Source organism: Barbus barbus, assembly GCF_936440315.1.
Source record: "Barbus barbus genome assembly, chromosome: 3".
Taxonomy (NCBI): domain Eukaryota; kingdom Metazoa; phylum Chordata; class Actinopteri; order Cypriniformes; family Cyprinidae; genus Barbus; species Barbus barbus.
In genome coordinates, this window is record NC_136731.1 from 34,909,205 (window position 1) to 34,924,512 (window position 15,308).

The window sequence follows — 15,308 nt, forward strand, 5'->3', positions numbered from 1 at the left end:
CTTTACTCTGTCCCCTCCCTCCATCTGTTCTTGTGTACAATCTGAAATCTCAAACACGATTCTCTCTCTCCACCTCCCGCTGTTCCAGCCTCCTCTCTATTGGCTGAACTTGTTTGCAGGGCCGCAACATTGAGAGCAGATCCAGGTCCTGTGTCAGAATGGATGACAGCGGACAAGATGAAGTCTGAGCCTGGGGGACAGCAGCAGTCTGGAGGCAAAGGTGTGACATTTTGACAAGACGCTTTTGTCACACTAAGTCAGTTTGTGACTCAGACAAGGCCATCTCCTCAAGGACCCATCTCTTCACACAACGCTATCCGGGAAGAGTTCAGCCCCATCATCCCATTAGAGCACCTGCTGTCTGATTCACCAGAGGTTTGATCTATCTAAAAGTGTTGCTTTTGCATTCAATTTTTTGCTATCACTAGACACCCTGTTTTCTTTCGGGCCTTTTTTGTAGCTGTTTAAAACATCACTGTCACATGTGGTTACACAATCTGACAGCTCACCAGATAGTACAGCTCTGGAACAAGAAATCCTAAGCGAGAGAACAAACACACACAGTTGTTTGTCTATCACAGTAGAGACTTTCAGTTGACTTCTATTGTTTTCTATTGTATTGTTTTTGATATTATTATAATTTAAAATAATTGTTTTCGATGTTAATATATTTGAACTTTTTGTTAAAATATATTAAAATTAATTTGTGCATCTTTAAAATTAATTCCTGTGATGGTGATGTTGAATTTCTCCAGTCTACAGTATCACATGATCCTTCAGAAATCATTCTAATTACTCTGATTTGCTGCTCAAGAAACATTTCCGATTATTATCAATGTTAAAAACAGTTGTGCTGCCAAGGATTTTTCAGAAACTGTGATAAATTTTTTAAGGCTTCGTGAATTTATTTGAAATAGAAACCTCTCTTTAGATCAATTTAATGCATCCTTATGGAATAAAAGCATTAATTAAGAGAGAAGACAAATAAAAAAAAAACTTACTGACCCAAACTTCTGAACAATAATGAATATATACAAAAATATATTAGAAAAATATACATATTAAATATAAAAATAATAAAATATACAATAGCAATAAAAAATAAAAATAATATATATTAAATAGTGCTGTCAAATGATTAATCGCAGTTAATCGCATCCCAAATAAAAGTTTTTGTTTACATGTGTGTATGCTGTGGATATTTATTATGTATATATAAATACAAACACATGCATGTATATATTTAAGAAAAATATGTTGTTTATATATTAAATGTATTTATATATAATATAAATTATAATAATATGAATATATAAATGTATAAACATGTAAATATTTTCAAAATATATACTGTATGTGTGTGTATTTATATAAACATCATAAATATACACAGTACACATACATATACTATGTAAACAAAAACTTTTATTTTGGATGCGATTAGTCACAATTAATCTGGTCTGGTCTGGCCAGGTCTGCGTGTGAGTGGCCGTTCTAAGCCTACCTCCCAGGGGCTCACCTATGTTTCCCCTTCATCCTGGTTTGCACACATTAGCATGGCGCTGCTAAAGCTCGCTGGCGGCGCATTACTTCAGCTCTAGGCACCCAGTGGGCTGCCCACACTGACGCTGATGGGTATTGGCAGCCCCTGGCCACTGAGAGAGGTGCTGTAGTCCAACCGCCAACAGGGGGTGGTGTGTAGAACGCGCAATCAGATGTACAAACACACCTGGGTCTGCCAGATGCTCAGCTTAACCCTCTGCCATTATTCAATTTGCTACAGACCTCTATTGGCTGAGCTTTGAGGGCCGTAATGCCAGAGGGGAGAGAGACATGCTGAAATTAGCCTCTCTGAAAACATATAATCCATTCCCACTGAAAAAAGTAACACTTAGGTCAAGCTACAATAACAACATTTGTGATAAATAGCACAACAGCTTACAGCAGCCATTGGTTGGTTGGTTTGTGACGGGTCTCTTGAATTAAGACATTTGGAACAATCCCTACATCTGGTTCACATGCTAACCATTCTAAATAGTATGCCAGATTAAAATGAGCATGTCACAAATCACAGTACTCTGAAAATGCACCAGACAAAGTATTTTATTTGGGCTCCCTTGGCATGCTATTTTCAAAGCGTGCATCCAAGATAATCCAGCCATGGCTAATATTGCTCATAACCACTTCCACAATGGAAGAGGGGGAGATTGTGATGGTTCTCTTTTGGCTATTTGAGCAGTGTTGAGGAATGCAGGGCTTAAACTTCCACCAGTCTTGGGAAATGCATTAATTTACTTTGTGTCACTGTCAGCTGACTGAGACTGTCTCCTACAGAGTGAAAGCTCTTTGCCAGGCTTGTAGGCATTTTTTTTTTTAACAATGGAAGTGCTAGTTTTTTGGTTTGTTTGTTTGTTTTGCTGTGAAGAAGTGTTCCATCTGCACAAAGTATATGTGTTTAGTATATGTTACTATAGTAAGGAAACAATGGGTCTGTTTTAATAACTAGTCTTGTGGACACTGACAATGAGCCAACAGACATGACAGAGCAGGTTACTTTTGGTATCAAACAGTCTCAGCTTTCCAATTTTGTCATTTAATAAATTCAAACAATAAATACTGTTTTGTGGTTCTTTAATGTGTTGTGACAGATTGCTGTAGCACCTCCATTCAAGCAGCACATGAACCAATCGTCTCTTCCTCTTTATTAGTTATAGCACAAAATAAACATGAATGAACATAAGACAGCATCTTGTTTCAACTGCGGAAAGATGTCAATGCTCACCATTTTTAAAGTTTAAGTTCACCAACGTTAATCTACTCTCCTGCCTTGTTTGTTTCTCAGACAAATGGCAGATTCGGCTTTATGATTGGTCAGGTCGCCTGTCAATCAAACTCCCTGCAAAGGGTCAATTACATGTAGGTGGCGATATGTAGACTATAACTCAGCATTAAACAAAAAAGGAAAAAAGCTTTCACAGCCAGGTTATGTAGCTTTCACATCAAGAATTAACTGATCATGATATAAAATGGCAGAATGTTCAACCAACAGAAAACTAAATTTGATAACAAAATTGGCCAACAGACCAACACAAAATGGTTGCATCTGTGAGTTTCAGGCCAGAGCAAATCCTGATCATATTACACACTAACATATTACTAACATATCACACCAGATTGACTGACACACTACACATGAACTTAAAAGTAAAGTAATATATATATATATATATTTTTTTTATTAAGTATTCAAATACATCTGTATCAACCTGCTAACAGTATTGGTTGTAACAATGAAATCCATCCGCAACCAAAAGCAAAGGAAAATCTGCCACTGAGCCGCTGGAGCTGCACATCTGCAGTCTATCACTTAGACATGACAGACTCAAATAAGCCAGTCATGAGCGCACCACCCCCACATCTGTCCTCCACAGCCCCACAGATGGCTAAATTACAGCCTACAAAACAAACGTGGCCCAAAAAATTTGAAAAATCAATTATATTGGAGCATATAGGCTTCTAAGAAATAAGCAACCCACGAGGGCCCATCTATTTGTCTGATCTGTGAGACTATAAGACTTATTGGATAACTTCTGAGTAATAGCATTCAATTTTCTCCATTATGTTACCTAATAATCAGAAGGGTGTTAACATCATTTCCCTCAGTGCTTATGGCTACTGGCTGTTTAGGTAATATCTTTAAGAGTGCCTTATTGAAATTGGTTGAAATAGATCAGTTCCACACTAGCCATTAACAGAGACAGACATAGCCCACAGCAGCCCTGCTGAGAGTTAGACAGACTTAGACGCATTAACGGAACAAAAGGACATCATTTAGTCTGACCGCTAGCCCAGCACGAGATAATTGTACACTGCGAAAGAGAGGTCCTGGAGGGTCTGTTCTCAGAGGCTACTGATACATGTTTTGTACAATAAGCCAATACAGTGTTAAATTAGCCCAATCCTGCTACTTCCTCGCTTCTAATATCACCCAGAGGACTCTTCTGCCAAGTTCAGTGCCAATACTGCTGAACTCAGCCACCACGAGAGCAGATACTCCTGAAAGAAACCGATACCACAAATACAAACGTGCCAAATGATGTATGAGTTAATAAGCAAAATCTGCACTGAAACATATCTACTGCAACAAACTACAGAAAAGAAAACTAGGGAAATTTAATTGGTATTAATTATGATTACAATATAAAATTAAAAAGCATAAATAATAACTAATAAGTGGCTGGGAATGATTTCAGTGATAGGAAAGCAGGTGTGTGTGTGTGTGTGTATGGGTGTGGGTGTATTTATGGGCAGGGTTGTGGGGTTGTGATTCTGATGTCAGGTAAAGCTGAGTGTGAGGACAGCCAGCAATGAGTCACACTCACAGCAGGGTCAAAAACAGACAACCACGTGCATACGTGTAAATATGTACGCGCGTGTGTGTGGCAGAGAAAGTGGGATTTTTTTAATGCACCTGACTGAATATTGATAACTTAAATTCTGTCACAGGTTCATCAGGAAACAAATATAAATAAACCATTTCTGATGTTACTGCCACTGTGCTGCACATAGAAAACAAGTAAAAAAAAAAAAACCTAGAGAGAAAACTAATTCTGCACAATTTTATAAAAACAAAATAATCATACATTGTTATAGAAAATTAATTTATACACACCTTTAAATAAATAATAATTATATATTTTTAACAGACAGTTTATTGATGTGACTTGGATTTATAAATAAATAGAGTTAATGTAAATTCTAATGTAAATATTACAGTACTGGCTGCTTTTTGTTAGTGTATGATAATTGGTCTTTCATATCTAACCAAACTCATGTAAACATGAATTGAACTATAAAAAATCCCTTACATTTAGAGAGGGGACTTTGACTCCTCATTTCACAGGTCCAGCACACCCCACTAATCTATGTACCGAGGCAAATTGAATGAATGTCTGGTGTTTGTTTAAAAAAGGTGAAATGGTTTGAGGTCTGTGTGAGGCTGTTGTTGTGGGCCGTGAAAACATCGTCTAAACTGTGCTCGGATCTCTGTGGACTTCTATCTGCTTCCTTAATGTATCTGGGAAATTGGCCAAAAGGAATCATCCTGATGAACTGGAGCTCTGTGGCACTTCATGCTTTAAAAGTAAATTGAAGCGAATTGCACTGTCAATTCACATTTGGAGAAAAAGCAAGAACAGTATCTAGTCAAAAACAGGTTTATATTTGAGTATGGTCAATGCTTAGAGGAGTTTTATAATTATGTGAATCACGTACCTACAGTATTTTTGTTCCTATAGTCAAAGTAACGGCAAGGGAGTAACAACAGATGCCTGAGAATATCACTATGACATCTCAGCCATGTGTTCGAGCGTGTAAGTGTGAAGTGCCTGGATAGCGTGCATGTACTGTATGTACAACAACCACTGATGAATTTTCTGTTCAGAGGATTGAATCATCATCTATAACCCACTGCACAAGACATCTGAAATGACTGACCACGGTCAAATCTGAGGAGAAACATATCACCAGAAAATTACTTCCAGAAATCTATCTTCAAGGAATGGTTCACACAAATATGAACATTGTGTCATAATTTATTCAGCATTTACTTAAAAAGCTGTATAATTTTATTTGTTCTATGGAATAAAGAATTTTAGAGACATTATAAAGTATTTTCCATGTTCTTTTCCATACAATAAATGGAAAAGCTTCAAAAATGGTGAAAATGCATTATAAAATTTCTTGAAAGTTTATTTCTGGAATGTTCAAGAGATAATATTAGAAAGAGGAGCATAACTGTTGAATGAAATATAACAATGTTCACAATTGTTAGAACTATTCCTTCATATATTGCGCTTCAACTACCCTGGTTTTCCAAAAAGCTGAATCCAAAGATCAACTATAAATAACCTCACCTGACCGAATTCGGCAAAATATCTGCCCACTGTAATTTACATCATTATAATGAACACCATTATACTGTAATGAACTGACAGCTTGAATGAACCCTTTTGGAACTGTTTGGACAAGTGCGACATAATTGCAATAACAAATCTTCATTTACTTGTCATTCAGCAGACGCTTGTTATTTAAAGTACACTACAGGACATTGATTGCAGGTACAATCCCTTTGGAGGAACCTGAGGTTAAATGACCTGCTCAAGAGCTACAGTACATGGGGAAAAAGCAGGAGTAAACAGCCACTGTCCAAAGAACTGTACTTTCATTCAAACAACAACCCAGGTGGAAACAAATGAGATTATATTGAAACAAGACAAAGATCATGACCTGCATTAGCATGTTTATGTGCCTTGAGCAGAACATCAAACACATTTCTCTCTCTTCGCTTCAAGCTGACAGCTCTGAGACATTAATCTGGATACTGTATAAATGTCTGAGGATTTTCTCCCTCTGATTAATCCTCTGACACCCAGAGAACTGGATGTCACTGGGAACAGTAGGTGGACTGATCCAGGGTCAGTGGGAATGAATATCTTGACTACTGTTCTAAAACGACAGACGCAACTATGAAAAGCTGTGGATTAGGAGCCCATCATTTTTTTTCTCTGCTTGCTGCTTTCCAAGAAAAAGCCAGGACCCTTGATGTCCGTCTAACAAGCCCTGCATAACCTGCCTGCAATTTCGTGCAGACACTCACAGATGCCCTACTATATGCCAACACTGCACATATGTGAATCTCACAAAACCTGTCAAAAACACATCCAGAAAACGTGATACAGTACCTCCAAAATCAAGAGGAAAAAACTGTTTTGCAGAGAGAAAAAGAGATTTCTATTTCAAATAAAAGATTGATCTTTTGATCAAAGAATCCTAAAAAGGACCACATTATCCACAAAAATATTAAATAGCACAACTGTTTTCAACATTGATAATATGTGTTTCTTAGCAGCAAATCAGCATATTAGAATGAATCAAAAACTAAATTAGAAATTAAAAGTAAAAATCTAGATGCATTAAGTTAGAAAAATTGAGGAAGAAATATTTATGAATGTCACAATCATTTAAAAAAATAATATTAATAATAACAACACTTTTTGTACAATTTTGTAAATGACAGTGAGTGCATGCAGTTATTTATGCATGCACATATATCACATGCAGTGGTATGATGCATAACTGCATATGTATCTGCACATACTGTATATGCGCCTGTTGTGCCGTCTGCACCATTACTGTAGCGCAGGAGGAGGTCTGGCCTAGTGGCTTTGACAGTGACAAAGCACTGCCATTTCAGCCAACTCCCATGGTTCACTGATTGTTCTCTATCTTCTATCTGTGTGTGATGAGCAGATTGGTGGCTTGGCTCCACTAGAGGTGAAAGGTCAGTGAGTAGGGCAAACACAGACATTGTTCATCTCTCTTCATGCTTTTCCTCTGGGAGTAAATACTGTATTCTAACCCCTTCTCTTCACACAGCCTCTTCCCTTCCATTTGCCTTTGTCTGTTGTTCATTCTCGTTCCTCTATCTGTCACGGCTTCATGCTGTTCTGGGCACAGCCTATAACAGCCCCTGCCAACAGCACAGTTAGAGACTCAGCAGTCCACCTACCTACTTATTGACAGAGTCTTAACAGACAGCAGTCATAACCTCCTTTAGACACACACACACAAACACAGCAAAGCAGACTGCATGCACTCTCTTTTTTCCACACACATATTATCTGATTTAGAGGCAGGCCACAGTAAGTTTAATGGAAATGTTATTTGTTTTTGAGAAAAAACATGAATGAGGTCAAGCTAAATGCCAGCTGACCCGATACACTCCAATGTGAAACTAGAAAATAACATTAACCGCAAGAAACCCTATCTTTTCAGAGAACAGCACCATAATTCCTTTTAAAGCTTTACACAGTGTCCTAACCAGACACAACACAATGCCATGACACGAAAGGTATCTTTTCTGTCTTAATTAGAGTTTGTGTCCTAACTAGCCACAATGGCGTACACAAGGAGCAACAGGGGATTCAATTTTAGATACGGTTTCCATTTCTGCAATGTCACAGCTGGAACAAGAACATACAAACTATGGCAATGATAATCTTAGGTACTGATTATGTGCTTTATTTAATGTTAAAAGGGTTTAATGTGAGTTTGAATATTATTTTGTGAGACCTTGATAGCCATACTGAAAGCGACACTAAATAATTTATCTCAGACCTTGTCAATTAAAGTGAATAAGAACACTCAAACTCTTATGTGAACAAACCAGTATATTTCATGGCAAAGATTGCATCGGTCACTCAGTGTATTTTTAATTTTGTTAAAATGGCTTAGTGTCGAGTAAAACTGTCAAGTATTGTATAGTCAAGTATCCAAAAAGCATACTTGTTGACACTAATTACTATAATGCCTAACGAATTCAAAGCAATTTTCCATCGAAATACCAAACCAGCAAAATCAACTAATCATCAGTGCCATCTTATATTCACTTTTTGTACGTGCACGAGTTCAAGTTCAAGTATTCAAATCAGACATTTGCTTACCCTCACAAATTCTGTGCCAAGAAAAAATGTGGACAATCGGTTTCTGGAAAAAAAAAAAAAAAAAATTAAATTTTCATAAAAGCTAGCTAGAGTACCCTGCTTAAAAAATAGCTTAGACCTGCAGGAATTTCTGTGCTGGTTCAGGATGGTTCTATGGCTTTTACAAAGACAGATTGGCTAGTGCTGGTCAACCAAGGAAGTCTAGTTGATAACTGTTACCTGATGGAAACACCAGCAACAAATGCTGGTGAAAAGGCCATGCTAAAACTAAACTTGTTTATTTCTCTCAGTGTCCTAATGTAAAAACATTATGTTTTCAATAGAAATAAGCACTCATAGCCAAAGGTCTTTTAAAAGTCTAGCAAGACGATACATTGGTATCATATCTTTTTTAGCCAAAATTTGAGATTTTTTAATTGATTGACATTGGATATTTGTGCATACACATTTCCCCTTTTTAGATCACATTTTTTTAACATATTTCAAGATAAATTAATCTTTAAAAACTAATACTAGTTCCATAACACCGCTTTCAAATCTTTAGCAAAACTCAAAATGAATATCCATTTTCATACAGTACATATATTGTGGTGCCTAAATTCACTTGAGCATTAAAATCATATTGTAGTCAACATTTTTAATGGTGGCCATTCGTCAGTTGTTGTTATAACATGAAAAATCAGCTTATCAACCAGAATTGTAATATTGGTGGCCTACAGAAAACACAGACATGGTATGATAAGACATGCCTACTAAACGCGAGATATCCATTCACACTCAGGCCTGATGGGATCACTAATACCCACCCAACATGACAAATAAACGCACACCTCAGGCTGTGAATTCAATAATATCAGTTTTGCTACGAGCTGAGACAATGACACAGAGCCGTATCATGCCAGTATGGTCAAGAAAGAGGTGCTGTGAAACTTCTGATGCCAATAATCCACAAAAGCCATGAAGATACTCTGACATGACAGAAGTGCGAGTGTGTCTGAGAAAGTGTGCGCAGGCATTTAGAGGCGCTGTTTGAGGGAAAAACAATCTGTTCAAAAGGCTGCTCAACACAGTGCCCTGAGACCACAGACTCGAAAGCTTTTAAAGCAGTCACAGGAAACTAATCTACTACTATTGTGTGTGTGTCGATTTGTGTTGAAGACAAATCTGGGTCAATGTCAACAGCACAAAAGACATTTGTTAGCACAAACACCATTTATAATCTCCAATTTGAGCTCAGAGAAGGCTGAGAGTAGATTACACATCCCATCATCACAAGAAACAAGCGCCTAAACACTTTCTAGCTTCGCCAGCAAAAACGAACACATGGAAAACAGAATTTCACTTCAAACGGTCCGAGAAATGTCTGTGAAATTAAAAACATACACCTAAATCATAGCCTTTGTTGCTGTGTTTCATGTACATCACCCACACGGCTGTTACTCCAACATACCTCAGTTGTTTGACACCTTTACTGTATCAAATACAATTTTACAACACCATCTGTTTCTTAGACAGGAGACGAATGCGAGCAACAGCATTTTAGTGACATCGATGAAGATAAAGCACTCGTTTTTTGAACTCCAATCCAGAACTTGAGATGAGATTTAGCATATTTGCTTCAAAGCGGTATCATTTATATAAAAAATAAATAAAAAAAGCAGCTCACTTTAAAAGGTCAAAGCTCCTCTGTGTTAAATGGATATTTCACACAAAAATGAAGATTCTGTCATCATGTACTCACCTTCGTATCATTCCAAACCTGAATGACTTACTTTCTTCTGTGAAACACAAAAGAAGACATTTAAAAGAAGCTTCTTGCTTCACTTTTCCATGTAATTACAAAGAATGGGGTCTGAGGCATCATACAAATATCCTTACCGTGATCTTTAAAGTTCAGTCCATTCCATGCACAATACTATCAAATTACTTTGAGAGACTCACAAGATGTAAGGCCCTTTTTAAAGCTTGAAAGCTTTTCCCATTCATTGCAACTATACTAAAAATCTATCTTTTGGATTCACCAGAGGAAAGAAAGTCATACAAGTGTGGAACAACATTCATTTTTGGTTCAACAATTCCTCTGAGATAACAGGTTAATGGTTCTGTTGGATCTCTGCACTCAGGTCATACCACTCAAAGTTCTCCTGATCTGAAATTAGAGTGTGATACTCTCACTCAACATATACTGACTCTAATGCTCCATTATTGCAGAACTCTGGACTGATCTGCAGTCGGCCTGGATTTACTGCACAGTGTCATATTCACACACGCAAATGGCGTTGAAGCAGAGGAAGGGGAGGAGAGTGATAGACAGCGAGAGATGGTAGTCCTCAGTAATTACTTTAACATGCTGTGACATAAATCACACACCAGAGAGTTCTTATTGACTGCCTAGTGAGGAAAGAAACAGAGGTGATGGAGGGAAGGAAAAGGAGAGAAAGAAAGAGGCTGAATGGTCTTAAAGGGACAGTTCACCCAAAAATTAACATTCTGAAAATGATATATTCACATTCATATCATTCCAGAGCTGTAGAACTTTATTTATTATGCAGGACACAAAAGTAGATTTTTTTTTTAAATTTACACTTTTTGAAAGTTTGAGGTCAGTTAAATGTTTTATTTTTGACATTTATTTTCCTTAAACTTGCTATTCATTAAAGAATCCTGAATGAATATATATGTAAATCACAGTTTTTACAAAAATGCTAAGCAGCACAACTGTTTTCTACATTTATAGTAATTAGAAATGTTACCTGAGCATCAAATAAGCATATTACAACAATTTCTGAGGGATCATGTGACACTGAAGACTGGAGTAACGATGCTGAAATTCAGCTTTGCCATAACAGGAATAAATGATTAATTTTAAACAATATTAAATTAGAAAGCAGTTATTTTAAAATTCACAATAGTATGTGTTTTACTATGTTTTTGATCAAAAAAATGCATCTTTGTGAGCACAAGAGACTACTTTTAAAAACTTCTTATCCCAACCTCAAACTTTTTAACAGTAGCATATAAGTGAATAATGACCTCAATTATAATCTCTCACTCTCGAGAAATCTATGATATGATCTCAAAAAACTTGAAACATAGTGCACAAGTCATAATGAGCAATTTTAGTCTTATTTTTGGACACAGCCTATGGTCATGCTGAACAACTCTTGTATAGCAAAGATTTCTATTTCTGAACACGTTAGAAACATCAAAAGGCTAAATAAAGACAGAATGTTAATTATTGGCATGTGCTATCCCTTTAAGATCCTTCAGCCTTTGAAAAAGCCTATGGGGAGAGAGAAAGAGTTAAAAGAGGATTCAGAAACACGAGAGATGCAGGCAGAGGCAGGTTGAGAAGGTGAGCGAGCATCAGTCTTGCCTGTGTGATGAGCTGTCATAGCAACACAGACCGGTCAGGACTGGAGATTAGTATTAACCTCGTGTTCCCGAACCCTCTTCAGGACACACGGGAGCTGAATTAGACAGTCTGGCACAGACAAAGTGATGTGTGAGGAGGGATCGAGGTCTATTAGCTGCACCTTTATTACAGAGAGCGAGAGAAATCAAGGCTCTTGGCAATCCAGAGAGCGACATCCTGCAGCAATCAAGCCACTGTTCAAATACTACATATTGAAACTAAGAATGGCAATTATTTCATCACCCTATCATACCATCTACAGCCAAGAGCTTTTGTATAAAGAACAAAGATGAAAACATAGAGGCATTTGAATCAGAGATTTTATCGACAAAGTTCTCCAAATGAGGAAGATTGAAAGAAGGAACGAGGATATAGATTGAAAACCGATACTAAATGGGTTTGGAAGTGTTGACGGATTCTAATTTTCCTTCTCGTATTGGGAGTCAAAGGTTTGGGATATCATTATTCCATTAGGGCACTGTGATGACGGGCGTTGTCATACTTGGTGTGCTGCGATAGGGGACTGATGTCTAGGGGGCATTGCAATGAGCCAATTGAAGGTGACTGAATGTTTTGTTCCAGATTCATGGGTATCTCCAGACAGAATCGACAGAATTCTTAGTCTAAGACTGACAAATGTTATTTTGTAAATGCATACACAGACACACACTGGTGACCATTTGCAAAATGAACAGTTTCAAGCCAAGGGATGATACATTTTTGGATCTTTTCCACTGAAATTCTGCTGAATTATTTTATTATATCATTATTTTATTTTCTGTGAAAGACAAAAGGAGACATTTTTCCATGCAACTCTTTTTAAGCCGTTTAAAAAAAAATAAAATAAATAATACTGTTGTTCATAATGGATGCATTAAACTGATATACTTCAAATATTAAAATATAAAAGTTATTTTAAATTGTAAACTGCTATACAGTATTACTGTTTTTGCTGTATTCCTAATGCATTCTTAATGAGCATAAGAGACTTCTTTCAAAAACATTTCAAAATCTAACCAACCCCAAACTTTTGAACAGTAGCGAACCTCCCTCATAAATTCTCATTTTGTGTTCCACAGAAAAAAAACAGATTTAAAATGAAATCAGGGTAAGTAAAAGAAAGCAAGCAAAGAATGAAAAACATTTTGTTTTACAGTAAATTCTTTTAAATCCAAACCTTCATATTGCTAGTTCATAGTTAAAGTACTAGCAAATGAATCAGCATCAAAATGGACCAAAACTTCTAATGTTAAAGAGTTCAATCCTTCTATACATTTCACTAGGCACACCGAATGTAAAACAATACGTAGCTGACTGTAAGAAGCCCTGCAGTTACACTGTACCTCAAATGCAAACAAAGTGACAGCAAACACTCTGGGACTTCATATCTAAAACACTAAATCACCAATTAAAGTGTTTTGACAAGGGCAACAATGTGCAAAAACTATTAAAAAGATAATGATTCATTTTGCCAACATATTAAATATGCAGGAAAAGGAGGGGGAGATCATTTCCTCTCTTTCCTCCCTGATCTAATCTCTCTTATTACTAAATAATTAGCTAATTGCCCCTTGGGCTTGATAAAGAGTACTCCACTTTAATTTCAATATTTCTGAAATGTAAACCATACGATATCAATAAGCCCCTAGTTTCCCAAAAATGTGAAATGCGTTTCTGCCTCTACAACATTGCATATTCACGCCTCGAATGTCCTCTGTTCTTTAAAGCATGCAAAATTAATCTCAGCACACTTCTGACCATTAATAAAGTCATCAAAGGATCACTTCATCCCTCTCTCTCCCCCTCCCTCGCTACCTACATGTAATAAAATCATAACAAGTTACGGAGACATCCCATTAAGGCACTGAAATAAATTTGGCATGCTGTGTAGAGATGTGTGAGTGCTAATGTCTTCTCAGAAAGTGCCTCTGTTTGCAGATTTTACTAGCCGACTAGCAGCTGGAGACAACAGTGTCATTCAATTCATTCAAACAGTGCTCGAGTGCACCCGTCTTTGCAATAACAGTGAGCGGTGCTGATTAGCGCCCTGTGGCTGTTCAAGCAATGGGAGACCTCTGTGGGCCTCTGTGGGGCGAAGAAGACCTGTGCCCATCGTGTATAAAAGTCTTTCACTGAGCCCAGCCAAATGAGAGTGTCAGCCAAACCAACGCAGAGACGTGAAATTCGATTTAAGACACTTTCCAAAGGAGTCTGAGTCCCCAAGGCAGCCACGGCTAGCTGGTAGAAATGCACAAAAAGGGAAGAAAAATCAACTTGCGAACTTCAAACGACAAGTGCGCCAAGGAGGCATTATCGATGCACTTTAAACCCTTACCTATGTAATTCAAGTGGTTCATAAATATTTTAACGTGATAATTCATTATTTAACTGCACAAATTCATACTATGTGTCTCGACATTCCAGCTGCATTTTCACATGTTGACATTGTAATTCAATGTCACTATCACTGGCGACAACTCGCGAAAGTCTCGTCGTTGTCAACGACATGCGCAACGCCAAGCTGTCACTCGCAGTGTGTTTAGATCAGCCTGTCACAGCAATCTCACAGCATTTAATCACTGCCTTGCTGACTACACAGCAGTAAGAAGCTGGTTTAAGTCAACTGGCTATTGTGTCAATTAGATACCACCTTTCCTCCAAGTCAAGCCATAGTCATTGTTAGAAGTCACACTCTACTCACGACCCTTGAGCATAAGCTATTAAAGGATATGGGCTTGACACCATGCGAATGCACCAGTTGCGCGGGCAGGTGGTCTGCTTGAGGCAGAAGAAAACCACTGGCGCCAACTCAGGAAATGGCACGACTAAAGTGCTGAGGTCACTGCCCGCATCATCGCACGGCCCCACCTCCTCGATGATGTCATCCCCTTGAGAGGGGCCAAAGTCCTCGCACAGCCCCGCCCCCACCTGGCTCACGCCAAGTGGCACGGGACACTCCTCGGTCATCATGGCGACGGAGCGGCAGCCTGAGGAAAAAGAAGAAAAAGAGGCATTAGTATTCTAAAGTTTATACAGATATAAAAAAGACTCATTATTAGTAAATCATATTTTCATTAAACAATGGATATAAAAAATTAATAACAGCAGCTGATAGCTCTGAAATGCATCACAGCAACAGGTATTGTGAGAATTGTTTTTTTACATATTGAACAGCACTGCTGAAGTCACACAAGAATTGCTAGCATTATTAGCAATAAAAACAATAACCTTGTTGTGTTGTTGTGCAAGTAGTGACATTCAATATATATTTTTTCTTCATATTTTACTTCTGGAACAAAGTTAGTAATTCTTAAAGCAAGTAGACCTATTTAACTTTTTCAGCATATTTCTTGTGGGTAGGGCTGTGTGTTAAAACGGTATTGATCGGG

At 37.5% G+C, this 15,308-nt stretch overlaps 1 protein-coding gene across 1 annotated transcript in view; it reads right to left on the reverse strand.

Annotated features, from left to right (window-relative positions):
* LOC306852105 (voltage-dependent T-type calcium channel subunit alpha-1I-like) overlaps positions 1-14,889 on the reverse strand; it is a gene marked incomplete at its 5' end in the record, with an annotated part of 134,928 nt that extends 120,039 nt beyond the window's left edge. Inside the window, one exon of the mRNA XM_079388748.1 lies at positions 14,660-14,889. Within this exon, the coding sequence (XP_079244874.1) occupies positions 14,660-14,889 (230 nt within the window). The remainder of the gene's footprint in view (positions 1-14,659) is intronic.
* Between the last annotated feature and the right edge of the window lie 419 nt (positions 14,890-15,308).